We start from the raw sequence: 27,968 nt of genomic DNA on the forward strand, positions 1-27,968 counted from the left end.
ACTCATGGGTGAAATATCAGGAAGTCCATTTGTCTAAAGAGACAGCCGCACACTCCCACAGTTTTATCAGGAACGTGGCTGATACTGTGACCTCCATCTGTTTGCTCCATGAATCTCTTTCTCAGCTGGCCCTGAACTTGAGCCAGAAGATGAAAGTTTCATAGATGGACCCTGCAAAACCCCAACACCATACACTGGACAGGGTTAGTGTTGAATTTTGTGAGATGTCATGAACACGCCAGCTAGTTTAGTAGTGGTCAGTAAAGGGTCAGTGCATTTGAATCAAAATGCAGCCCACTCTGGCCACCCCTACACCCCTCCAGGGAGAACTGAAACCTCCCAGCCTCAGACCCCACCGCCAGTTAACTCCTTAGTCCTCACTTAGGTGAGTGAAGTTTGCTGGCTCTGGGTAGGGTATCAAAGGATCCCCCTGTAGCTGTCTGTCGTCATTGTTGTTGTTTAGTCGCTCCAGTTGTATCTGACCCTTTACGACCCCATGGACTGTAGACCACCAGGCTCCTCTGTCCGTGGGATTTCCCAGGCAAGAGTACTTGGCAGGCAGATTCTTTACCACCGAGCCATCAGGACAGCCCTCTGTATCCGAGAAAAGCACAAATTCTAGTTAGAGTTGGCTCTCCCTTTTTAAAACAAGTTCCCAGTTGACACTGATGCTGCTGGTCTAGAGACACATTTTGAGATGAGGTGAGCTGAGTGCAAACAAAAGGCAGGTGAGCGCAGATGAGGTCCAGCGTTTGGTGAGCTTGGCTGCAAATTAGAATCACCAGGAAACAGTTATAACTCACCACCCCCGACCCCCTACCCAGAGCCCTGTAGGGTAACTGACTGATCCTGTTTTCCTGGGACTCAGAACTTCCCAGGGATGTGGGACTTTCAGGATTAAAACTGAGACAGTCCTGAGCAAAGGAGGATGAGCTGTCATCCCAGTGGCTCCCTGACACCTGCCCAGAGATTCTGTTTAATTGGTTCTGGTTGGGATTTGGGCATAAATATTTTCAGAATGCCCTGTGATTCCACTGTGCAGCCAGGGATGAGAACTTGGGGGATTTGAGCACTACTCTGGAAAGAAGGGTGAATTGTGAAAAAAAAAAAAGAAAAGAAAAAAGAAAAGGTTGGTACAGATGTGAAAGAGAAGGGAAGTCAATGAAACCACTTGCATCCCAGTCCCTTGAAGAACTTGTTAAAAAGCAGATTTATGCTTACCCAGGTCTGCTGATTCAGAAACGCTAAGAGCAGGGCCCTGGGATCTGCATTGTTGAGAAACCCCTTAGGATGGGATCCACTGTCCTTGGGATTCTTCTGTGGAGAGTGGGGAAACCAAGAGCTAAATTGGGGGAAGAGACCTGGAAACCCAGTGTGTGCTCCACGTGGGTAGCCTGTTGACGGCTCTGGGCCTGAGGCCAAGAGGAGCAGTGAGTGAGATGCAGCTCCAGGGAAAAGAGGTCAGCCTCTGCCTGGGCTGGAGGTCAGCCAAACTGGTAAGAAAGGATGGGGCCTTGGAGAAATGCTTCCAAGCTGTGAGCACAAGGGGAGGTCAGCACTGCTGGCCAGACAAGAGGGCCCATGGCCTCCCATCCCCCCAGCTCTGTGACCACACAGTCATGTCCTGTGTGTCTGGGTTGGGTCCACATGGGAGATCACAGGGCCCATGAAGGAAGCAATTCCAAGTGGGAATCGACTGGGCGTGGAGACTGATTGGATAATTATAACATAAAGGAGGGAACATCGTGCATCTGTGTGTGTGTTTGTGTGCACACGCACTTGGTGGTCTTTTGGACAGCCTGTCAAAACCTGCCTCTCACCCCAGCACAGTCAGTTATGTGCTTGTGACCTTGGGGAGGTCACCGGACTTCTCTCAGCCTCAGATGTGAAACAGAAGGGAAGAGTTTCCTGGTCTAAACTCAGGATGCTGATACCCACTCCTCAGAGTTTGATGTGGTCAAGAAATGAGATAATACATGTAAAGGCCTGGCATGCGGCCTTTCTCAAGACAGAGGAAGCATTAAGGATGAGCTGTGCTTTGAACCTCGGACCGTGGCGTCACTCACAGAGGAAAGCCGAGGTGGGCTACAGGTGGGAGGAGCGAAGATGGTTTGAGAGGAAGTCAGTGGGAATGGTGCCAGCATTTCAGAGCAGACATGTGGGTCGTTGGAAATAAGGAGCTGGAGATGGGGAACACAACGCTTCGGGAGAGACCACTGGCTGAATTCGTCTGAAAAGAGAGGGAAGGTTTGCTGGGAGGGGAAGGGGTGAGGGAGAAGGACAGAGACCGGAGGTGTGAACCTTGGCCAAGCCCCAGCACACCAGCTGCGGGACCAGCTCTGCTGGGTGCAGGGCTCCCAAGAGACCGTGCGATGCTGGTCCTGAACTCAAGGGTGTAGCAGCCCATTGAGAGCGACCCTATTCAGGAAGCGGCAGGGGCAGCTCTGACGTCTGATGGGAGAAACACAGGATGCTAAGGAGGGGCGCCTCACCACACCTGTGAGCAAGGGCGCAGGCTGCCAGGTGGGTAGCCGGGAGGAAGGGGAGGGTCCCGGAGGGGTGCTCCAGACAGGGAGACCAGCTAGTTGAAATCAAAGAAATGAGAAAAAGTGGAGTGTGGGGAAAGCTGGGTTGGATGTCATGTTGTTCTGAAACACCATGGAGAAAGTACTGGGAAGACAGCGTCTGGAGGAGGTGGGGAGACAGGCTGGAAAGAAGTGATGCTGATGCGCAGAAGTGCAGTTTCCAGGCGGGGTGGACACTGAGGAGGGAGGCAAAGGGGACACGAGGGGCCCTCGGGTAAGTAAATTTCCTTCAGTGGAGAGAATCCAGGCACAGCTTACAGGGGTGTCTGGGTCAAAGGAACATGACTTAGGGATGGGGAGTCCACGCAGAGACTGGGCTTGAAGCTATGGAGGGCATGGCCTGGGTTCCAAAGGGGAAACCCCACTTTCTATAGCCTGAAGTCTCCCAGCCGAGGTGTCACTTCCCTTGGAGGAAGCATCCCATTCTAGAGGCACAGGGAGGAAAAAGAGCTTACGCCTTTTACAAACGAGATGTCTTTGCTTCGCTGGAAGGGAGCGAGGGCAGCAGAAACAAACAGAAATGAAAATGTCCAGCGTTTCGTCTGGGAATGCCAAGACCTCATTTAGCCACGCGGGTCTGTCAAGGCGCACGCTTTTGCCTCTCTCTTGCTAAGGGCCACTTGAGACACCTCTTGATGGTGTCTGGACAAGGTCTTGACCTCCAGTGAACTCTTAATGTTGCAGGAAGGGGGACTCCTTCCAGGGCCCGAAACTGGGCTCTTGTCTAACACTCGGAAATGAATTGTCCAAGGAGACACATGTGCTGACAAAGCAAGAGATGTTATTGGGAAAGGGCACCCGGGTGGAGAGCAGTAGGCTAAGGGAACCCAGGAGAACTGCTCTGCCACATGGTTCTGCAGTTTTATGGTGATGGGATTAGCTTCCGGGTTGTCCTCAGCCAATCATTCTGACTCAGAGTCCTTCCTGGTGGTGCACGCCTTGTTCAGCCAAGATGGATGTTAGAGAGAAGGATTCTGGGAGGTGGTCGGACCTGTGGTGTCTCCTTTTGACCTTTCCTGAACCCTTCCGGTTGGTGGAGGCTTATTTGTTCCGTGTTCCATACCAGGACCTCCTGTGGTAAAACAACTTATGCAGATGGTTACTACGGTGCCTGGCCAGGGTGGAAGGTTTCAATCAGTGTGCTTCCCCTAACATTAAGAAGAGAAATGGTTGAAGGACCTGAATACATTGGGTTTGCTGGGAAGATTTTATTTCTGGGGTTAATAACTTCCTCCTCTGTCTATTCCCCACCCACACTCCCTGCCGTCAGATGGCTTTCATTCATGGCACACATGGCGTTATGGCATGTTCCTGGGGCACTCAGGATAGATGGTGGAAAAGCTCACTGGCATAAAAAGGATAAATGAATTCAAGACGTCAAATACCATGAAGGGTCGCAGAATAGTTGATAATGCAGCATCCTATAAAGAGGGTAGACAGCAAGGGCTCTGAGTTTATTTGGAAGAATTCGGAGAGCCAAGGATGATTAAGAAGGCTGCTTGGAAAAGGTGGGACCTGCACAGGCAAAGGAGAGGAGCAGGAAGCAGAGGCAGGCGTGGGCTAGGGGATAAATGTTGCAAACCCAAATGCAGAACAAGCAGAACCAGTTTTTTTTTTTTTTAACTCTGTTTCAAAGCTAACATATTTTTCTTGCTTTTAATATTTATCCAGTTGTAGAAGGACCCATAATCTTTGTGTCTGAGTAGAGTCATCGCATTGATGTTAGACCCTGTAACTGATGGGGTCAAGCATTCAGGAAACACATACTGCAGTGTACCCATCCACTCCCATCAAGTTCCTGCTGTGTGTGCAGAAAGAGCCCGGGTCAGGGGAGTTGGAGATAAAGCGGAAGTGTCCGTGCCCTCCAGGAATGTTAATCCCTTGAGCAATGGTGTGTTTAGGGAGGAGTGACCAGGGAGCATGCGGGCCGGAGGGGTGAGGTGGGATGGAGAGGAGAGAGCAGGGTGGGGAGCAGCCCAGCAGTTACTGTGTTGCCCCATCAAGGCCGTTAGGGCCAGGAAGCCACCCCAGATTAAAGTAACTTGTCTCCGTTCGGTCCTGACCATTCGGGGACTGTGGGTAACATTTTTGGAAACACGCAGGGAGTGGCTGGCTGGGCTGCTCTTCCTGGGAAAGGCTGCCCGAGCTGGCTTCCTTGGAAGATGGGCAGGACCAGCTGCGAGATTCATGGGCCTCAGCGCAAAATGGAGAGGCAAGGCTGCTGGTTCAGAAATTACTGAAGATTTCAGGACGGCAGCGGCAGAGTCTTAAACCAAGCCAGTGGCTCTTGTGAGAGTGCCTGGCACTCATCCTCAAGAGGCTGGCTCTGAAGATGAGTAGCCTGGATCTTTCTGTGGCTCAGCGTGGGCGGTAAGATGATGGGGCCCGATTGCTGCCCGCGGCCGGGGGACGGGGCTTCTCTGTGCTAGCGCTCAGTTCTTCCCTGAGAGTTGGGGTGGGCGATGGGGAAGGGATGGGAAGGCTTCCATGGCTGGGGGCCGGGGGGCGGGGGACGACAACTGTTTACCATGATGCTGCCATTTCTGTGCATGGGAAGGCTGTGTCTGAGTTTTGGAATCAATTAGACTTCACTTTGACTTTTCACTTTCGTGCCTTGGAGAAGGAAATGGCAACCCACTCCAGTGTTCTTGCCTGGAGAATCCCAGGGACGGTGGAGTCTGATGGGCTGCCGTCTATGGGGTCGCACAGAGTCGGACTGAAGTGACTTAGCAGCCGCAGCAGCAGCAGCAGACTGAGGTTCACACTGTTGATGAACTCTGCTAACTTGGGCAAGTTGCTTACCTTCTCTTAAGCTTTAATTTCCCTATGTGTAAAAATGCATAAGATCATCTTTGCAGGCTGGTGGGCTAATGAAGTGAAATTAAAAAGGCAAATGTTTGAGCCCAGCCTAGCTCTTAGTAAATGTTACCATCCTTCTTTCTAAACATGTGCTGAATCTCTATCTTGTAAAATATGGAGCATGGTGTAGTTTGAGGACACATTATTGTTAGCAATTTGGTTTTGTTTTGTTTTGTTTTTTCTTTTCCTTCTCAGGCTTATTGGGGAAAGGGCTAAACTATAACACCAGAATTTCAAATAGAGGCAGAGGGAGTATGCACGTTGTTTGCTTTTTTAAATTGGAGGATAATTGCCTTACATTGTTGTGTTGGTTTCTGCTGTACAACAACTAGAATCAGCCATAACTATATCAGTCATGACTTCCTTCTGAGCCTCCCACCCCTCTTGTTTATCGCAGAGCGCCTGGTGCTATACAGCAGCTTCCCACTAGCCAGCTATTCTATACACGGTAGCATATTTATGGGAGAAGGCAGTGGCAGCCCACTCCAGTACACTTGCCTGGAAAATCCCATGGACAGAGGAGCCTGGTGGGCTGCAGTCCATGGGGTCGCTAAGAGTCGGACACGACTGAGTGACTTCACTTTCACTTTTCACTTGCATGCATTGGAGAAGGAAATGGCAACCCACTCCAGTGTTCTTGCCTGGAGAATCCCAGGGATGGGGGAGCCTGGTGGGCTGCCGTCTATGGGGTCGCACAGAGTCGGACACTACTGAAGCGACTTAGCAGCAGCAGCATATTTATGTCAGTGCTGCTTTGTCAATTTGTCCCACCCTTTCCTCCCCCCACTGTGCCCACAAGTTGGTTCTCTACATCTGCAGCTCCATTCCTCCCCTGAAAATGGGTTTCTCAGTACCATGTTCCTAGATTCCATAGATAGGTGTTCATATACAACGTTTCATTTTCTCTTTCTGCCTGACTTCACTTGTATAATAGGTTCTAGGTTCATCCACCTCACTGCACTGACTCAATTTCATTGCTTTTTATGACCGAGTAATAGTCCACTGTATATACGTCCTGCAACCTCTGTATCCATTCACCTGTTGATTGACATCTAGGTTGCTTCCATGTCATGTAAGTAGTGCTGCGGTGAACACTGGGGTGCGTGTGTACACCTTGTTAACAGACACTAAGGAAAACCCAATTATGTCTTCTGGACAAAAACATACCCCCAGAGAAATGCATGCATGTATGTGTACATCCACGTTGCAGAACTGAGTTAAAACTGGGTTGGAATGAGATGGCGTTTGACAGGAGAGTGTGGGCATCATCTCCTGGTTTTAAACCTCAGTGTCTTTATCAGTCAGAAATACTGGCCTTGCTGGGTTGTGTTGAGATTCCGTGAGATGCTGCATGTGAATGCTACGTTCTCTGGTCCACGGCAGCTACAGGCATCTTTTGGTGGATCTCTCTTCCCAGGCCACAACGTGGTTCACGGGAAACTGAAGACAAGACAATGTCTTCCCCACAGCAACATTTCCTGAATATTACGTTTGGGCAGCTCCTCATAGACCAAGCTGGGCTGATCTTAAATTGGCATGGAGGCTGATTGTCAATGATACTACTCTTTCCTCTGTTCATATATATCAGGGAGCTAGCTGGGTCTTCTCTCTACAGAAACTTGGAAGTCAGTAGAATTGTGTGTGTTTATTTCCTGGGAATGAACACACATATACATACCCACATCACCTATACATCTGTACCATGCCACACACACACACACACACACACACACACAACACTATCAGTTCAGTTCAGTTGCTCAGTCATGTCCGACTCTTTGCGACCCCATGAACTGCAGCATGCCAGGCCTCCCGGTCCATCACCAGCTCCCGGAGTCCACCCAAACCCATGTCCATTGAGTTGGTGATGCCATCCAACCATCTCATCCTCTCTCGTCCCTTTCTCCTCCTGCCCTCAATCTTTCCCAGCATCAGGGTCTTTTCAAATGAGTCAGCTCTTCGCATCAGGTGGGCAAAGTATTGGAGTTTCAGCTTCAACATCAGTCTTTCCAATGAACACCCAGGACTGATCTCCTTTAGGATGGACTGGTTGGATCTCCTTGCAGTTCAAGGGACTCTAAAGAGTCTTCTCTAACACCACAGTTCAAAAGCATCAGTTTTTTGGTGCTCAGCTTTCTTTATAGTCCAACTCTCACATCCATACTTGACTAATGGAAAAATCATAGCCTTGACTAGACGGACTTTTGTTGGCAAAGTAATGTCTCTGCTTTTTAATATGCTGTCTAAGTTGGTCATAACTTTCCTTCCAAGGAGTAAGCGTCTTTTAATTATATAACACTATAAACACACACATACACACCACCCAGAGTTGCACCCTGAAGAACACTGAGTGCCGTAGAACTGATGGGCAAGCTCCAGGAGATGGTGATGGACAGGGAAGCCTGGCGTGCAGCAGTCCACGGGGTCGCAAAGAGTTGGAATGACTGAGTGACTGAACAATAAAACCATACTACCCCATACATACACCTCTGTACCATGGCGTCAAACCCTTTCACAGGCCACATGGATTCATATCTTCCCTCCCTCTGCTGTCTGGTTATTTCTGAGCATCTCCTATATTTGTCCAATGAGCAAGGACTGGGCATCCCCCCCTACCCCTACCCCACATCTCTCCTGATGTCTTGTCCTAGAAACTCCAAGTCACGGCCACCTTTCTTTCTCAATCCCCTCTGCTATGTCATCTGCCTCTGACAAATTCCAGAACTGTAACCTTGGCTGAAGGTGCCTTATTTTTACCCACCCAGAATCCTGGGGCTGCTTTCAATTCAGCTCTACCCCCAGAGGCATCCGGGTAGAATCAGGCTTGTGCTTCACTAGGCTTCTGGGGGCCCCTCAGCTTTTCTCATGCTTTGGTAAAGCCCTGAAACGTAACCACTCCTGGGAGGAGCCTGCGGTCGGAACAGGGGAAGGGAACCCTGTTGGAGGGCCTGTGATGTGCCCAGAGCTGAGCTGGGTGCTTGATGCCTGCTCTTTGCTTGATGCTCACCTCTAGGAGGTGGGTGTTGTCCTCCATGTGCCTCCATAGGAAAGTGAGGCTCACAGGTCCTAAGTAACTTAGCCACAGGCTTAACATGAAAGCATACACTCTTTACAAGAAACAGTCCCGCCTCCTGGAAGACCAAACAAGATCAGCTGAGACCTGGACCGGAAGAGAGTTCCCTGGCCACCTTCCCACCACCCCTGGGCTGGGAGGTCTTTCCTAGAACCTGTAGAGAAGCTTATGATACCAGTGGTCTTCTAGAGCAGGGGTCCCCAGTCTCCGGGATCTAATGCCTGATGATCTGGGATGGAGTCAGTGTAGTAACAACAGAAATAAAGTGTGCAGTAACTGTAATGCACTTGAATCATCCTGAAACCACCCCCCACCCTGGCCCATAGGAACACTGTCTTCCACGAAACCAGTGCCTGGTGCCAAAAATGGCTGGGGACCACTGCAGAAGATGCTCACCTATGAAAAAACAATTCATCAGGTTGATTCTTGTTTGCCTAGAGGAAGTAAGAAGGCAACCAAGAGCAAACCAATGAAAGAGGAGGGGACCTATCCTGCTAGGCACCTGCTGTTCTAGAGGGTTGCCACCTGCAGACTCCAGAGCCCTTGGTTACTGGGTATTGTGAGGCTATGAATATCTCTGTTTTGTTTGTTTTTAAACAAGTTCATAGAGATTTAATTGAAGTACCAAAAACTTTACATAATTCAAGTACATAATTTGATATATTTTGGCATATGTATATACCTTTGACTCTATCACTACCCTCAAGATCATGCTTGACCATCATCCCCCAAAGTTCCCTTAATTCTTTTATAACCTAGTCCCTCCCTTCCCACTCTCCAGCCCCTCCATAAGCAACCTTCCACCCACAATCTTTAGAAAGATCAACTGATCAAAAGATCAATAGATCTTAGTTTTTAGTCACTATAGGTTAGTTTGGGTTATCTCAAATTTTAGATAAGTGGAATCATACAATACGTACGCTTTTGTCCTCTGGTTCCTTGTACTTAGCATAATTATTTTGAGCTCCATTCACATGCAGCACATCACAGCAGCTCATTCCTTTTGATTGCTGAGGAGTATTCTATTTTATGGATACACTATACAGTTTGTTTATTGATTTACCCATTGATGGACATTTGGGTTGTTTCCAGCTTGGAGCTATTACAAACAAAGCTGCTCTGAACATTCATGAATCATGTTGTAGGGGAACATGCTTTCTATGTTTGGGGTAAATACCTAGGAGTGGAAAGCCTGGTTTGTATGGAGGTGTGGGTTTAACTTTTTAAGAAACAGCCCAGCTGTTTCCCACCAGCAGTAAGGAGAGCTCCAGTTCTCCTCTGTCCTCAGGGGCACACGGATGTAGCTCTGATCTCAAGGCTTGGCTGGTATAGAATTTGTGAGCCCCGTAAAATGACCAAACCTGGAAATTGAACCAGTTGGCTTTCAGTTTGGACAGGGACCCCCGAGTGATGCTGAACCTAAGAATGTAGAATCAGGTGCTTCTAGAATTATTATTCAGATGGCTATTTGCAGAATGCCAGGAGTGGGGGAAAATGAGAGGTCGGCACCCATCCCAGCTTGAGACTCTGTGGGACTGGACTGGGTCTGGAGCTTGGTGTTTGGGAATGAAACAGATTCACCTGAGGCATGTGGGGGAAAGGTGACAAGAAGCATTAAAAGGATGGGGCATTAGGGAGAGAAGACAAAGAGCCACGGAAGGGGACCTTGACCTTGGGAGGCTATAGCTCCGTGAGGGCAGGAGCTGCGTCTGTGTGGTTTGCCCTTCAATCTCCAGTTCTGTGAGCAGGGCCAGCCACAGAGTGAGTGCTGAGACAGTAGAGGTGGACTGAACGAGCAGCTGGATGGAGGGTGAACTAACCAATGGGAGCGTGGGTAGGATTCCATTCAGCCGGCATCATTTAGCACCTTGTGTGTTCTGTGGCTCAGAGCCTCATGTCCAGGGTGGAAGGAGCTCTGGAGAGCATGTGGTTTGACCTCCTCATCCACAGACAGGGCTCAGAGAAATGATGCTCTCAGCCAAGGTCATTCCTGTCTTGCCCAGGTCGCCTGCTGGGGCAGAGTTGGGACTCGCTCCTGGGTTTCCTCAGTTTCACTCTAGGGTTTAGCTCCTTTTAAAAATAATATTGTCTTTTCTGATCAATCAGTGCTTATTGTTGGAAATTTGGGAAAATCCAGAAAAGGATAAGAAAAACAACCCTAAACATCCAAAGATAATTACTTTGGGAGTAAATAACTCTAAACTCAAAAGATAATTATTTCAAGTTGTCATGTATGTATATGTGTCTATCTGCATCTATCTAACCAGCCTTTACATTTTAACATTTTGGCTGTTTTTAGTCTTTAATAGTATTGGGTTGGCCAAAATGTGTTCGTTTTCCGTAACACCGTACAGAAAAACCTGAACAAACTTCTTGGCCAACCCAATATTAGTAGCCCTGGGACAGGGTATCTGGTCCTGAATCCTTGAGGGCATCTCTGACTGTCTTCCAGCACTCTGTCCACACACGATACCATCTGTATGAACAGAGAGCTCGGAGGAGGATGGAACCCCACACTGGGAGAGTAGACATTCTCAGACCCAAACACCAGTACTGCCCCTAACAGAACCATGCAGTGGTGGTGGAGTCACTAAATCATGTCTGACTCGTTTCCAACCGCACAGTCTGTAGCCCACCAGGTTCCTCTGTCCATGGGATTTTCCAGGCAAGAACACTGGAGTGGGCTGCCATTTCCTTCTCCAGGGGAGCTTCCCAACCCAGGGATCGGACTCTAGTCTTCTGCTAAGGAGAAGCCACTGCTGAGCCACCAGGAAAGCTCGTGGCCACACTTTATTATGTTCGTTTGTCTCCCTTCCCCACCAAGCTGAACTTTTGTTTACTCTGGTATTTTTCCAGCTCCTAGCAAGGCACTTTGGTGCTTAACAAACATTAGTTAAAATGAATGAATGGGTGAAATTGCATGAATAAGACTGAGGGGCAGGTGAGGGGAGGGGTCTACGTTTTCAATCACTTGTCCTCCAGGAGTCAGCTCATCTCCCCTCCCCCAGCCCCTGCCCTCCCGTTCCCTGAAGAGACGGAATGTGCCCGCAGTCCAGGATTTATGTCGCAAGGCCTTTTCTGCTGTGAGTGAGGACGTGGAGAGGGACTAGCAGGACTGTCAGCCCAGGGTCCTGGTGTGACCAGGCGCACAGGCCCAGTGAGAGTCCCAGGGCCAGCTTACCTCGATGGGACTTCAAGGTCCTGCCCTCATGTGTGCCAGAAGGCCTTTGTGCAGGACCTCAAGAGGAGTGGCTGTAGGGAGCTGCTCCCAGGCCGAGGGTTGCCCAGAATGGTGTGAGTTCTCAGCTGTCTGGCACTCTGGCAGGAGACCTGGAGGAGCACCCAGGAGGAAGCTGGGGGCACTTTTCCCTGCCACCCTTCAATAGGGCCTCTCCATCCCTGTGGCCCGCGGAAGGGGGCTCGGCTTCCAGGAAGCAGAAGGGGGTGAGGCCGGGTTGTCACGTGTGGGGTGGTTTCCCTTTGGCCGGGAGCCTCAGGCCTCTGGCTCTAATGGGTAGCAGAGATTTGGGTGTTGAAATTCCTCCTCCTCTTTTACTTCACAGCTGTTGCTCAGAGAGCTCCCCTCTGCTCCCTCGCATTCTCAGCCCAAGTTCTTGCTTTCTGTGCCCAGTCCGTGTCTTGCCAAAGCCCCCGCGTCTGCTCACGGCTCGCATGCGTGTGGGCACGCACGCCCGTCCATGACATCCTGGGCATCTGGCCCCTGTTGTCTTCCTGGGCTGCTCAGGGAATCGTTAACTCTTACTCAGAGTTGCTTCCAGGCTCTTCCTCAATTCTGTCCCTCTGATAATCCACGCTGAGACAGTGCCACCAGAATTGTCCATCTGAATACTACTCAGACATAGAAAGGAACATATTTGAGTTCTACTGAGGCGGATGAACCTAGGGCCAATTACACAGAGTGAAGTAAGTCAGAAAGCGAAAAACAAATATCAGATATTAACGCCTACATATGGAACCTAGTGGAGAGGGCAGTGGCAACCCACTCCAGTACTCTTGCCTGGAAAATCCCATGGACGGAGGAGCCTGGTAGGCTGTAGTCCGTGGGGTCACTAAGAGTCAGACATGACTGAGCGACTTCACTTTCATTTTTCTCTTTCATGCATTGGAGAAGGAAATGGCAGCTCACTCCAGTGTTCTTGCCTGGAGAATCCCAGGGACGGGGGAGCCTGGTGGGCTGCCGTCTATGGGGTCGCACAGAGTCAGACATGACTGAAGCGACTTAGCAGCAGCAGCAGCATGGAACCTAGAAAGATGGTTACTGACGAACCTATTCGCAGGGCAGCAGTGGAGACGCAGACACAGAGAACAGGCTTACGGACAAGGACAGGGGAGAGGAAGGAGAGGGTAGCATGAATGGAGAGAGATGCTGAGAGAGAGAAGCATGGGAGCATATATACTACCATATGTAAAATAGACAGCCGGTGGAATTTGCTGTACGACCCAAGGAACTCAAACCAGGGCTCTGTAACAACCTAGAGGGGTGGGAGAGGGTGGGACAGGACGTGGGAGGGAGGTTCAAGAGGGAGGGGGCATATGTATACCTGTGGCTAATTCATGTTGATGTATGGCAGAAATCAAACCAATATTGTAAAGCAATCATCAACCAATTAAAAAAAAAAAGGTTGTCCATCCAAATCCCAGCTCAGAGCAGGCCTTGCAGACTCCCCTTTGCCATAAACCAGCCGACTAATCGGCCAATAAGCCAACCAGCCTGGAGCTGCCACCGCCGCCACCGCCGCCACCTCCTCCTCTCCCGCCTGCCCTGCGAGGCCTGTCTTTCTTTATCTGGTTATTTCCCATTTTATTTCCCACTGTCCCTCTCTGAGTTCTGTGTTCCAGCCTGGTAAAAGGAAGCCCTCTGCCCCACACTCCCCTGGATGCCAAGTCCTCAACCCAGTACACCTTTGTCGTGAACGAGTTTCTTAGCCCCTGCCAACTGGCACATGTCCACCTCTTTCCTCTGAGTTCTGGCTTCAAGGCCACTTCCTCTGGTGAATGTTCCAGACCACCCCAGCCAGAAGCCACTGTCCTCTCCCTGCGGTCCCAGAGCCTGGAACTCCCTCCCTCCGCCCCCTGAGAATTCTGGTGGTTTATACACAGACCTCCCCAACAACATTGTAAACTAGGGTGAGAATGGGATTTGATGTTTGGTTCACCCAAAGCACCTAGAAAAGTGCTTGTGCGCGCAGTCCCTTGGGGGCTGAGTGGCTAGATGGGTGGATGAATGAGTGAATGCCTGCATACTTGGCCATGCCCTTGGAGAGCTACTATCTGCTTGTTTTCTGTCCTGTTGAGACAAAGAAACCTATGTTCTCTTGATCATTTCTCGAATGAGAAAACCCATTGGAAAACCCACAGCTTCCACGCTTGCCCCCCGTCCTGAGTCAGAGAAATGTCGCTTTGGGGGACGTTTTCAGTTTCACTTTCCCAGCAAGACGCCCCTTTCTCTCCCTCTCCTCCTGCCACCTTGGGGGGCACATTGCACAGAGGGGCCCCTGGGGCTGCGAACATTTGCTTTTGCTTTCTTGCTTTTCCCAGAGCTGAGGGGGAAACCATCATTTAGGCAGCTGCTAAAAATAGCTCCCCCAGTCCTGGAAAGAGAGCTCGCTTATTTTTGAAAGTGCTCCCCGCCCCCTCCCCAGCCCTGACCGTGGCTCACAAGACAAGTCAGGTTGTTCAGAGTCCTGTCCTGAGGCCGACAGGGAAGTCACAGCTGGGCCCCATCCACTGTGTGGGCAGCGTTGTCTGGGAGGTGGACCTGCAGAGAAGTAGGGAGATAGGAGGGCCTCAGGCTGTCCATTTTTTTGTCCTATCAGAGATGGATCTTACTCCCAACAGCCTCTTAGACAGCACCCAAGGGGAACAGTATGGTAGGTGTGGAGTCTGGAGACCTGGTTTGGATCCTCAACTCACTCTTTAACATCTTTCGGAGCCTCAAATATGGGAGGGAATCCAGGCAGTGATCGTGCTTACCCTGCAGGAATGTGGTAGAAGTTCCAGATAAACCTTGAACATGGTAAATATTCAAAGAATGATCATTATCACTTTATTATGATCAGAATCACTGAATTTAAAGCACAGCACTCCTGTTTTGGGCTTTCCAGGTGGTACAGTGGTAAAGAATCTGCCTGCCAATGCAGGAAGCACAAGAGACTCAGGTTTGATCCCTGGGTTGGGAGGATCCCCTGGAAGAGGACATGGCAACCCACTCCAGTATTCTTGCCTGGAGAATTCCATGGATAGAGGCGCCTGGCGGGCTGCAGTCAGTCCATAGGGTCGCACTGAAGTGACTTCGCATGCCCTCACTCCTATTTTAGTGGGTAAGGCAGGGTGCATGATGAGCCAGTATGCTATCCTAAGTTAAACCATTTGAAATGCATGGTTTTGTGGAATAAAAACAATTCAGCAGTCAGCTATATACGATTCAAGCTAATAACACAGGGATCAGTACACTTTCTGTAAAGGGCCAGGTAGGAAATATTTTTGGCAATATTTGGAAATATTTTGGAAATATTTGTGGGCCCTAGGGTCTCTGTTGAATAAAACATTTATAAATGATGAGCAAGTATAGTTGTGTTGTTTTTAACTTTCACTGGAGTATGGTTGCTTGTAGCTGTGCTTTAACCAGACTATTTTCAAACGTAGGCTGCAACTGGATTTGACCCCCGCAGCATTTGGCAACCCCTGTAATAATATGTGGGCTTCCCTCATAGCTCAGTTAGTAAAGAATCTATGAATATGTAAGAGCCATTCACACACAGAGCCCATCTGTAATATATACGGTCAATATTCAGGTTTCTTCATAATTGTAACAGTAGCTTATCTGTGTAGCTATTAAGTGTTTACTATTACTACATAGCTAGTAAGTACTTATTATTACTGTATAGCTATTAAATGTTTGCTATTATTATTACTGGGCCCTATTCTAGATACTTTACAAATATTAGCTAGTTTAATGCTTATGACAACCCTATGAAGTGTGTTGACAATAATGACAACCCTGTTATTTCCCCATTTTACAGATGAGGAAACTGAGGCTCAGAGAGCTTAAGTAACTTGTCTGAAGTCACATAGAGTTGACAGCAGTTGAACAGAACCCACCCAAGTGTGTGGGGTAGAATGGGATGTCAGCAGTTCAGGATGGGAGCAGGGGCAGGCTTGTGAGGGGTCTCAAGTCTATTTGGTGTCCACAGAGCTTGAGGGGCCGGTCTTCAGAGACTTGAAGTGGAAGTAGGAATGGTGTGGGTGAGCAGCGGGGAGACGGGTGGGCAGAAGGCCTGGGAAGCACTGTGGCCGGGATGGAAAAGCATAGACTCTTTGTTGGGAAACCAGGTTCCGGGTAAGCTGGGCTGGGGCCATTTCCCGGGTGACACACAGTGGCACATGAAGGGTAAGTGTGTGGGGAGGAATCTGCCCGGGGAACAGGACGTGGCTGACATTCTTTATGTTTCATGCAGCTGCTCTGGGGAGCTCTGGGCCCTGTTCCCAGGCCTGGATCCTGGGGACCTGGTCGGGAGAGGAGGGCAGAGGAGCGCCACCCCGCATCTCCAGGATGCCTGGTCTCTGCCAACAAGTCATGGCACTCAGATACCCTGTCGACTCCCTTTACCCGTTAGTTTAGCCTCAGATTAACAGGCAGCTGGTTGGGACTCTGATCTCATGTGTTCTGTGCCATTGCTCCCTCTGTGCTGTTGCTCATGGCCTTGCCAGGAATGTCTTTCCCTCCTCTAGCACCCTTCCGTAATTCTCTTCTCTCTTTCAAGATGAGGGGGCATGGGTTCGATCCCTGGTTGGGGAACTAAGATCCTGCAAGTCATACGGCCAAAATAAGAAAAGAAAGAAAGAAAAAAGAATTCCCTGCCAGTCCAGTGATTAGGACTGTGTTCTCATTGCAAGGGCCCAGGTTCAATCCCTGGTCAGGGAACTAAGATCCCATAAACCATGTGCCTTGGCCAAAAAACAAAAAGAAAAAGACTTTTCTCAAAGCTAGCTCATGGAAGCTAGCTTTCATGGAAGCTTCTCCTGGAAGCTTCCCCTGACTTCCTCTTCACCCCCAGACTGTACCGGGCCCCCTTTCTGAGACTTTCTCACTCCACCTTTCTGTAGTGTCACTGTCTCGACTCCCCCAGCTCCCCCACCAGAAGAGGTCCTGCTTGAGGAAAGGGACCTGACTGTGTTTACTCCTGTGTCCTCCCCACACAGTCAGCATCCAGCACAAGGGCTAGAAACGGGTTCCAGGCCTGTGTGTTCCAGGGCAATACCACTGTGCTCAGGATGTAGTGGTTGAGCAAGTTGCCTGAACTCTGGGAGTCTCAGTCACTGGTGAGAAGGGATAGTCAGGCTATTAGAGGGTTGAGATAAAGGGCAATATTGTCAGCTCAGTGCCTGGCTCCTGGTTGGCACTGGGAAGTGGCCAAGGGGAGATGCCGCGGTACACCCTTGCTCTTACCCGCATGTATGGAGCTTGGGGGAGGGGATGGAGAAGAACATCCCAGGGTCATGGCATTGACCCTTCTTGGGGCATGGCCCCAAGAACTAAAGGAAGGGTTCATGAATCAGCTTTGCTTCTGTGACAAGAGCTCTGAACTTGGAGTCAGAATATTTCCTTGGGGTTCCAGCTCTGTCCCTTAGCTACTGGGTGTCACTGATGAGCCGTGTAACAGCTGCTGAAGACTTAGTCTCGTCGTCTGTAAGGGGAGATAATAATAATAACCATCTCACAGGGTCGCTGTGAAGCTGAATGTAATTGCAGAGCTGTGAAAACACCTGGCCCAGCCCATAGGAAATGCTCAGTCATGAATTATTGAGCCTAAAGAACACTCGAGAAAGCTCTGAGTGGGTCTCAGATCAGGACATGTCTTCCATGGACACGTGCCCTCTGGCTTAGTGGTCTATAGCTTTAGAGTCCGGAGAAGGCAATGGCACCCCACTCCAGTACTCTTGCCTGGAAAATCCCATGGACGGAGGAGCCTAGTAGGCTGTAGTCCATGGGGTCGCTAAGGGTCGGACATGACTGAGCGACTTCACTTTCACTTTTCACTTTCATGCATTGGAGAAGGAAATGGCAACCCATTCCAGTGTTCTTGCTTGGAGAATCCCAGGGACGGGGGAGCCTGGTGGGCTGCTGTCTATGGGGTCGCACAGAGTTGGACACGACTGAAGCGACTTAGCAGCAGCAGCAGCAGCAGCAGCAGCTTTACAGTCAGTCATGTGTTTGAATCCTAGCTATGACATCACTAACTGTGTGTCTTTAGGCAAGTTACTTAACTTCTCTGAACCAAAGGTTTTTTGTTTGTTTGTTTGTTTTTCCTGTAGATAACTTCTTTAAATTGGTGCCTTCCATCTCAGAGCATCAGGGGTAGCTATAGCCCCGTGGCCAGCAAATACCAAAGTCTCAAGTACTAATATTGTTCTGCTTTCACTTAAGACTTAGGAGTAAGCACTAATGATATTGGAATTTTGAAGCTTTAATTAATGTAAATAAAAACTGGTGAGTCGAGGTCCTAGGGGCCAGGGCTTGGGGTTAAAGGTTAGGATTTTCATCTTTAAAAACCAAATGGGAGTTCTGGGCTCAAGTAAGAGGAAGCACTTCCTGGCCTGGGGTGGAATGTGGGAGGAGCGCCCAGGGGCGCTGAGGACAGCCTCTGGGGGAATCTTGGCGAAGGAGGTTGAGCCAGGCAGTGTGGACAGTCAGGGCTAAAGGGGCCCTCGGAGGTCTTCAGTCCAACGGGGACACAGCACTGGGGGGAAACCGAGGCCCCGAGGGGACGGCACTGTGGCCCCCGACCCGCTGCTGCCTCGTGGCTCGGCCCGTCCCCGGAGTTAAGAAGCTGTGCTTTCTTCACAGTGTGGAGGGTGAGATCATGAGGAAGTGGAGTCCGGTCACACCCAGAGGACTAGCGGAGACCCTGAGAGAGTTACAGGAGGGCCAGTGGGCGGCGCCCCGACGATCTGATGTTGTAGGCCAGCTGGTCTCTGTTTAGGGGCAGACGGTCCTGGGAAGACAGGGATACGGGACGAAGCAGGCAGACGGGAAGTGTAGGGCATGGAGCTGTTGGTGTGGGGGAAGTTTCCCTGGAGAGAAAGGTGGGTGGTGGGGGCCGGGCGGGCGCAAGTCCAGTCTCTCAGACCCAGGTCCTAGTCCTCTGGGTTTTGTTCTGTTGTGCCTTCCTGTTCTTCCATATTGCTTCTCAGTTCTCCTCCATTGCTCCTCTTCGTAAAAGAGACTTTGCGGAAATGAATGGCGCTGGCCACTTCCACCTTTCCACTCCCTGCCCAGGGTCAATGACAAGGGTTTATCTTTCCAACTAGAGGTCACTCAGAGCCTGAGGGAGAGTCCTGCCCCCTCTGGTCCAGGCTTCCCAGTTACTGAAGGCAAAGGTGGGTGACTGCTTAAATCTGGCTAAGCAAGTTCCTTCAACGCCAGGCCTTGGTGGCCCCGTCTGTGTCCGGGGAAGGGCTCATGGTTCAGACTTTGGGGAGGGCCAGTCTCACCTTGCTGGTCATGGTGATACCGAAGTCACAGCAGCGGTGTCGGCCTTCTTTAATGAGTGTCTGGGGTACTCCTGGCATTTTACTTACATTAGATCATTTATTCTTCACTGAAACCGCATGAGGAAGATGCTATTATTGCCTTGATGTCACAGATGAGGAACCTGGGGTTCTTGGGGGTTAAGACCTCATGCTCAGGGTCACCCAGCTGGGAAGGCAGAGCCAGGAGTCAAACCCCAGTCTGTCTGACTTCAGAGCCTCTGCTGGAGTGGAGGAAGGATTAGAGTAGGGGTGGGAGAGAAAGTGGGGTGGTGGGTGATGGAGGCAGTTCCCCCGAGGGGAGGAGAAGCAGGCAGCCTTTGGAATCTTCAACCCTCTCCTGGTCTAGAAAGGACCTTGTTTACAGGAGCAATTTCTTTCTTTCTTTTTTTTTTTAATACTATTTTGGATTTTATTTTTGTTTATTTTTTGGCTGTGCCACACAGCTTTTGGGATTTCAGTTCCCCAAACGAGAATTGAACCTGGGGCTCAGCTGTGAAATCGCCAAGGCCTAACCACTGGACCACCAGGGAACTCCCTGGAGCTATTTCTATACTGAGCCGCAGAGTCTGTCTTCTCTGGGAGGTAGGGGGAGGCTGCTTTGGGGGCTGGGGCAAGATGGGAACAAAGGGCATTGATGTTTGGAAGAGGCACTCTGGGAGGCAGTGACCGGACCACAGCCTGGACGCTGGCATCCTGGTTTTCAGCCTCAGCTCTGTCCCCATTGTTATGTGGCCTCAGAGAAGGCATTTCCTTCTGGTACCTCAATTTTCAGATCTCTCCCTTGAAGCTAGATGCTTTCCAGCTTAGGGCTTATGGTTTTAGTCTTGGAGGTTCAGAAGGGGCCCCAAGAAAAGGAGGGACAGACCTAAGGGTTCCTGGGGAGGAGGACACCCTCAGGAACATAAACACTCAGGAGCAGGAGCAGTGGAGCAGGCCGCCCTTAAAAGGGCAAATATGCAGCGCGGCAGAGGGTGGTGGTGGGGGGGTCGGGGGGAGGGAGGGTTGGTTAAGGCCCTTCTCTGTGGGGCCGTCGCTTCCCGTTTGGAGGTCTGTGTCTACTTCCTTCTTCTCTCCTCCCTGAGGCCACTCCACCTTACTCCTCATACTCAGGCGAGACCTTAAAAATATTTAAAGACAGGTATGGGCCTGGCGCCAACCACTCAGGGGTCACAGCTGTGAACGTGGGTGTAAGACAACTGGGATGCTCCAGCTGTATGTCAGCCCTGCCCCTGACGCCCACCCCAGGAAAGCCTGGTTCAGGCACTGAAGGGCAAAGAAGGACCAGGAGGGAGACTGGGGCGAGAGAAGTCGAGGAGGTGACGACAGAAGAGAGTTCGCAGGGGCAGTGACTGCAGTCTCTGATTCCCAGTACTTAAGCCACCAGGAACCCTTGAGAGGAACAAGGGCACAGTCTGGAGGTAGAGGAAGCAGCTGGCAGGCTAGTGCAGAATCCTGGTGTATGTTGGCAAAGACCTGGAGCAGGCTTAGAGTTCGCAGTTCCTCCCAGACATCAGCCATCCCTCCCGAGAACCCCATCATGCCGTCCAGCCCATCTCATCCCACCTCTGGGACCTGCCCTTCCATGCTCTGTGTCCCCAGCAAAGCAGTCTTGCCCACGGGACCTGACCTGGAGCCTGCATCAACATCCCAAACGGATGATGGGCAGGGGACCCAGGGAGGCCCACCCCTATCTACCTACGGAATTAGTGCTTTACCGAGCCTGACACTCGGGGGCCAGGGTTTTGTCCCATCCACTCCTGCCCATTGGCTATCAAGTCCCCTGGAAAGCCTTAGTGTCTCCCTTCCTCCCTTGATGTCCTCAGCTACCAGCCTGTTCCAGGTCTTTGCTGACATAAACCAGGATTCTGCACTAGCCTGCTAGCTGCTTCCTCCACCTTCGAGACTGTCCCCTTGTTCCCGTCAAGGGTTCTTGATGTCTTAACTACCAGGAATCAGATTTCAATCAGTATTTCTTGACTGATTGATAAAGACCCGTCTTTTCTGTCTCCATAAGCACAGTTGTTTTTTTTTTTCCCCAATTGACCAAAAAAATATTATTGAGCACCTACTAAGCACAAGGCCTTTTATTAGCCATAAAGGCAGGGGGTGTCAAATAAGCAGGAGGCAGGGCTCCTGTCCTCAGAGAGCCTTCACTGTAGCTGTGGAGACAATGTGCAAACCTAGAATAGATGGCCAGTAATATCAGGCAGGCTCAGATAGTGTGTTATTTTAGGTATCCCTGGGTCTACTAAAAAGTCTTTTTTTAAAATTGAAGTATAGTTGATTTACAATGTTGTGTTAGTTTCAAGCGTAACTACAAAGTGATTTTGGTTATACACACATATGTATCTTTTTTTTCAGATTATTTTCCCCTATAGGTTGTTACAGAATATTGCATATAGTTCTCTGTGCTCCACAGTAAGTCTTTGTTGGCTATCCATTAATATATAGTAGTGTGTCTGTGTTAATCCCAAACTCCTAATCTGATAAATTGATAGGTAAAAGGAAGGAAGGATCAAATCCCTTTGAATGAATAACCTGAAGTTTAGATATATAAAACATAACTCTTGGATTGTATAGGGCAGTATTTCTTAATGTCTTTGAAAAATAATCCTTAGAAAAAATTTTTTAAGTTCTATGTTCATATACATTTGTTAATGTAACAATATACTTATTCTTTTTTACTGTAACAATATGGTTGATTTATTCTTTTTCTTAACATATGCGTGTATCTATTCTCTTTCAAATTCTTTTCCCAATTAGGTTGTTATAGAACACTGAGCAGAGTTCCCTGTGCTATACAATAGGTCCTTGATGGATATCCATTTCAAATAGAGCAGTGTGTACATGTCAATTCCAAAATCCCCAACTATTCCTTCCTCTCCTCCTCCAACCGAAAGTTCATTCTCTAAGTCTGTGAGTCTATTTCTCCCTTTTAAATAAGTCCATTTGTATCATATTCTAGATTCTACATGTAAGTGATATCATATGATATTTCTCTGACCTCAGTCAGTATCACAATCTCTAGACCCATCCAAGTCCCTGCAAATGGCATTACTTCATTCTTTTTAATGGCTGAGTAATATTCCATTGTACATGTGTACCAAATACATTTAATAAATGCTAGCAAACATTTAAAACGTCTGTCACAAAGTTAATAAAGAAGGATAAAGTAGGGACTTCCTTGGTGGGTCAGTGGTTGAAACTTCACTTTCCAATGCAAAGGGTGTGGGTTCGATACCTGGTGGGAAAACTAAGATCCCAGATGCTTTGTGGTGCACCCTCCCAAAAAAAGAGATAAAATGGAATCAATAAAAACACCTCTTGAATGATGAGTAACATGCATCATGCCTTATATGGGAGGCTAGCTCAGATGATTAATTTATTAGCTAGTTTGTTAGGGTTTAGGAAGTAAAGCAGTGTTCTCCTTGAGTTACCTTGGGTTCACTAGGAACAAGTTATGCCACAGTTATCTTTTTTCAATAAGGTTCTAGAATTTGGTTCAAGGGAATGCCTTAGATTTGACATATTTGGAGCTCCCCAAGGACTCAGGAAACAATCTCCTGTGGTGTCTTTTAAGAAAAGAGGTCAGGGACTTCCCTGGTGGTCCAGTGGTTAAGACTCCATGTTTCCAGTGCAGGGGACACAGGTTAAATCTCTGGTGGGGGAACTAAGATCCCTCATGCTGCACAGTGAGGTCAAAAAGAACGAAAAAGCAAACAAACAAAAAAAAGAGGGCTAGATCAGTCCACGGGGTTCAAAGCTGGTTGAAGGACTGTCCCTTGAGAGCGTTAATGACTAGTTCTTTGGCATTCCCAGACGAGGAAGCTGTGTCATCTGGGCTTGTCTGTGTCCTTGTTGTGGTCAACATTTAGAGCAGTGATGTAACTGAAGACCAAGGGGACATTCTGATCATTCCGTTAATGACCTAGATATAGGACAAACAACTTAAAAATACCTTGACCCCTTTGGGGATATTACCCGAAGCACTGAAAGCAGGGACACAAACAGATATTTGTATGCATTGGTAGCAGCGTTCTTCACAATAGCCAAAAGGAGGAAGCAACGCCAGCGCCTGTCAACAGATGAATGGCTAAACAAAATGTGGTCTCTGCATACAGTGGAATATTATTCAGCCTTAAAAAGGAAGGAAATTCTGCTCCAGCTTGTACGAACCTTGAGGACATTATGCCAAGTGAAATAGGCCAGTCACAGAAAAGACGACTGCTGTAGGATTCTACTCATATGAGATACTGAGAGTTGTCAAATTCTTAGAGACAGAGAGTAGAGTGGTGGTTGCTAGGGGCTGAGGGGAGAGGGAAATGGGAAGTGATTAATGAGTACAGAGTTTCTGTTTTACAAGATGGAAAAACTAATAGAGATGAATGGTGGTGATGGTTGCAGAGCAAGGTCAATGTATTTATTGCCACTGAACTATACACATGAAAAATGGTAAAATAGTAAACTTCATGTTATATACCCACAATTTAATAAAATCCTGTCCCCAAACCTGTGTTATATCACAGCTATTACAGATAGAATATCTGTAGAATAAAAAGGTAGAATAAAGGTAGAATCTGATTTATATTCAAAACTTAAGATACAAAGGTGTGGAGAGAGTATGTTGAGCAGCAGTGTGGTGGGTAAACAATGGTCTTTCTGCTGAACCTACCCAGATCTGAAACCACGTTGAGGAAGCATTGGTCAAGGATCATTTGGCCCATTTACGAAGCCCGTGTGTGGATAACTGGACTTAATCCACCTGGAAGCTATGTGGCCTCAATGACTAGGGCCAGTGTTCATCCTTAGGCTGGTCATCATAGAACTAGGCTTTCCCACTTAATCCTTTCTGTTCCAGTGACCACCCGTCTGTTGGGTGTCTCTCAGTTCCGGGCTCTAGCCATGGCGGTGTCCTCTGTTCTCGGTCTGTATGGAAAGCACATTTGCCCAGATTCCCATCACTCTTGGTTGAACACCATTCCAATGATCAGCCCTGTTTCTTTACCCAGGGTTCACTCTAATGGCTCCCGAAGGTCAGCCCTTCTGGACTGATGGGTGAACCCACACCCTGTTGATATTTCACATTCATCTAGACATGCCTGGCTACAGCAGGCTGGGAAGAAAGCTGTGCAAGCCTTCCGTCCTCTGCTCCCATGGAGGCCCGCACTGCAGGAGCCAGGCCATGTAATTAGCTCCCCTGCCAGCCGAATTCAGCCCTTCCCTCCCCATTGGATGACACCTTTAAAGCAGGTATCCCCAGACCCTGGAATATTCACATGAATAAGGAAGCCCTGTAGGAAAATGGTCTGCCAGTGGACGGGGAACAGGACTCCCATCTGTACAGTAAGAGTGGGTAGTGGGTAGTGCCACCTCTGCCCTGGAAGTCACATTCTGTGACTACAGCCCTCCCATCTTCTCTCAGGGCACAGAGGGAGAATATGCAAGTGTTTGCAGCTGTGGGAGAAAGAAGGAGCTTGGCTGTGGGGTCAGAGGCCCCTGAGAGTTGGCCAAAGAAGTTATGGTGGCAGAGCAGCCACGTCCCAGCCCACCTGGCTGCCAGGCCTGACCACTCCGTCCCCTCTGTTCTACACAGATCACGATGAGGACCTAGGGCATCTGCCTGCGGACTGTGCCCCTGGCCTGCAGTGACCATGGCCCCCCGCAAGAGGAGCCGCCATGGCCTGGGCTTCCTGTGCTGCTTTGGGGGCAGCGACCTCCCTGAGATCAACCTCCGGGACAACCACCCTCTGCAGTACATGGAGTTCTCCAGTCCTATCCCCAACCCAGAGGAGCTGAACATCCGCTTTGCAGAGCTGGTGGTGAGTGAGGGGGCGGGGCAGAGTGAGGGGTGGGGTAGAGAGGGGCGGGGGCAGAGTGAAGGGGGCGGGCCGGGGTAGGGAGAGGGGGTGGGGCAGGGTGAGGGGGTGGGGCAGAGTGAGGGGGCGGGGCAGAGGGGCGGGGCAGAGAGGGGTGGGGGCAGAATGAGGGGTGGGGCAGAGTGAGGGGGCGGGGCAGAGGGGCGGGGCAGAGAGGGGTGGGGGCAGAATGAGGGGTGGGGCAGAGTGAGGGGGCGGGGCAGAGGGGCGGGGCAGAGAGGGGTGGGGGCAGAATGAGGGGTGGGGTAGAGTGAGGGGGCGGGGCAGAGGGGCGGGGCAGAGAGGGGTGGGGGCAGAATGAGGGGTGGGGCAGAGTGAGGGGCGGGGCAGAGGGGCGGGGCAGAGAGGGGTGGGGGCAGAATGAGGGGTGGGGCAGAGTGAGGGGCAGGGCAGAGGGGCGGAGGCAGAGTGAAGGGGGCGGGGCGGGGCAGGGTGAGGGGTGGAGGCAGAGTGAGGGGGCGGGGCAGAGTGAGGGGCAGGGCAGGGAGGGCTTGGCCATGGAGTGGCCGGCTCCAGCAGGAGCAGAAGGAGCCAGACAGAGGGCGGGGGCCTGTGTGCCGAGATCTTCACTTGCTGAAACTCTGCTTTTGGCTGAGACGGGTCCCAGAGCACCTCAGCTGTGGGGGAGAAACAGCCAGCACTGGGGTGGACACCGTGAAGCCTGTCCCCAGAAGATGAACCTTCATCATATCTCCACTGGACTCTTGACCTCGCCGGGCAGCGGTAGGCTCCCATGAGAGGAGCAGGTGCAGGCTTTGTGAAGTCGGCACCGAGGAGCCTCAGAGAACGTCAGAATGCTTGACACCTTTTTCTCATCTGCTGGCTGGAATTTCCCCGGGATCTTCTTATCTCAGACATAAGAAACAGGTGGAATTCTGTAGGCAGATTCTGGGTACCTCAGAACAGGATTTAAAAAAAAAACAACAAACTTTAAATTTTATATTGGAGCATAGCCGATTAACAGTATTGTGATAGTTTCAGGTGAACAGCAAAGGGACTCAGCCATACATATGGAAGTGTCCATTCTCCCCCAAACTCACCTCCCATCCAGGCTGCCGTGTAACATTGAGCAGAGTTCCATGTGCTATACAGCAGGTCCTTGCTGGTTATCTACTTTAAATATTGCTGTGTGTACATGTCCACCCCAAACTCCTTAACTATCTCTTCCTCCCATCATCCTTCCTCCTGCTCCAGCAACCATAAGTTTATTCTCCAAGCCTGTGAGTCTCTTTCTGTTGTGTAAGTTCATTGGTATCATTTCTTTTTAGATTTAGGGGACGGTTTTTTAATTGAAGTATAGTTGATTTACAGTGTTGTGTTAGTTTCTGCTGTACAGCAGTGTGGTTCAGTTATACCTGTGTATACATTCTTTTTTTATATTCTTTTCCATGATGGTTTATCACAGGATATTGAGTATGGTTCTCTGCTGTGCAGTAGGACCTTGTCATTTATGCATCCTATATATAATAACTAGCATTCCCAGGGATGGGGGAGCCTGGTGGGCTGCCGTCTATGGGGTCACACAGAGTCGGACACAACTGAAGTGACTTAGCAGCAGCAGCAGCAGCAGCAGCATCTGCTAACCCCAACCTCCCGCTCCATCCTTCCTCCAATCCTCTCCTCCTGGGCAACCGCAAGTCTCAAATCAAGGGATGATTAGAAACAAGGAGATAGAAATGCCTGAAAGACACCTGGATTGGGGCTGGGATGATAATACCCCATGTCTAGCCTGTGGCAGACAGAGCTCTGTCATTCATACTGGCGGCAGCTCTTCCGGGCTCTGTGATACCCGTTTAGACCACAGCAGCACCCTGTGTGTGAAACATCCTGTTCTGACCACAAAGAGAACAGGAAGAAGGCATGATTCTTCTCTTTGGAGGTCTGGTGGTGAGACAAAGCCTGCACACCAAAGAAATTCCCAGACTGGGGAGCAGGGTCTGTGCCCAGGACTCGGGCCTGAACCCCTGGGAGAGAGAGCTGTAAACACAGGGTCATCTACCATCAGCTCTTGGTCACTCATTCTCATGGCTGGCCTGCAGAGAAACGATGCAACATGATTGGAACAAGGTTTCCTACTTGGATTTGGTCATGGATGTATCTGATGAAGACAATCTAGCTCTTCAAAGCACAGGACCACCGTAAGATGCAGCAATGCCTGTGGGAGAAAAAGCGATCCATCCACCTTCCTCACCACATCAGGTTCAGGAAAACTCACTGTCCCGAGTTATGCCTTTCCTCGGAGTGGAGCCAGGGGTGGGAGATAGGAAATGGCAACCCACTCCAGTATTCTTGCCTGGAAAATCCCATGGACAGAGGAGCCTGGTGGGCTACAGTCTACGGGGGTCACAAAGACTTGGACACAACTGAGTGACTAACACTTTCCTTTGCTTGTGTAGAATAATATCTGAAGCCTGATCTGTGTTTGTCAGTCCTGCTGAGATCAATTTTTCACTCAAATACTGCTAACACCATTTTCCACATGAAGCAGTTCGCCAGTTTTCTGTGGAAGTCAATTGGATGTCCTGCAATGCAACTCCATTCTGACACTAACTGCCCAGAGTGAGCACAGAGCCCACAGGTTCTGGGCTCAGATCCCGAGACTGCCCCTTACTTCATACACCCATCAGAGATGGTGGGTCCCAGTTTTCCTATGCTTCTGTCCCCCGTGGCTACAAACCACGAGTCCCCAAGATCTCCTCTGCAAGTGTGGTGATTTGCTAGAATGGCTCTCAGAACTAGGAGACACTTTATGTACTGTTAACAGTTTAGTATAAAGGAGATGATAAAGAATACAAGTGAACAGCCAGAGGAAGGCATACGGAGTGTAAAGCCCAGAAGGGTAAGGTTCCTGTCCTGAGCCCAGGAGCATCTGTCCCTCTGGGATCCGGGGTGTCCCACCCTCCCATCACGTGGATGCATGTACCCACCCAGAAGCTCTCTGAGCCTTGCCATTCTGGGGGCTTTTATGATGGTTTCAGCAAGATAGATTTTTTCCTCACTTTTTATTTTATATTGTAGTAC

The 27,968-nt window shown here is 49.8% G+C and overlaps 1 protein-coding gene across 3 annotated transcripts in view; it reads left to right on the forward strand.

Annotated features, from left to right (window-relative positions):
- The window catches only part of DAAM2 (dishevelled associated activator of morphogenesis 2), a 131,374-nt gene that overhangs the window by 52,399 nt on the left and 51,007 nt on the right, over positions 1 to 27,968 (forward strand). For 2 of the 3 annotated variants that reach the window (XM_069563969.1, XM_069563972.1), the window contains exon 2: positions 24,665 to 24,890. In XM_069563969.1, coding sequence (XP_069420070.1) covers positions 24,723 to 24,890 — 168 coding nt within the window. In that variant the 5' untranslated portion in view covers positions 24,665 to 24,722. Of the gene's footprint in view, positions 1 to 4,522; positions 4,956 to 24,664; positions 24,891 to 27,968 lie in introns of those variants that run through there. The other variant, XM_069563971.1, reaches the window with a different exon arrangement.

This window comes from Ovis canadensis, chromosome 20, assembly GCF_042477335.2.
Source record: "Ovis canadensis isolate MfBH-ARS-UI-01 breed Bighorn chromosome 20, ARS-UI_OviCan_v2, whole genome shotgun sequence".
Taxonomy (NCBI): Eukaryota; Metazoa; Chordata; class Mammalia; order Artiodactyla; family Bovidae; genus Ovis; species Ovis canadensis.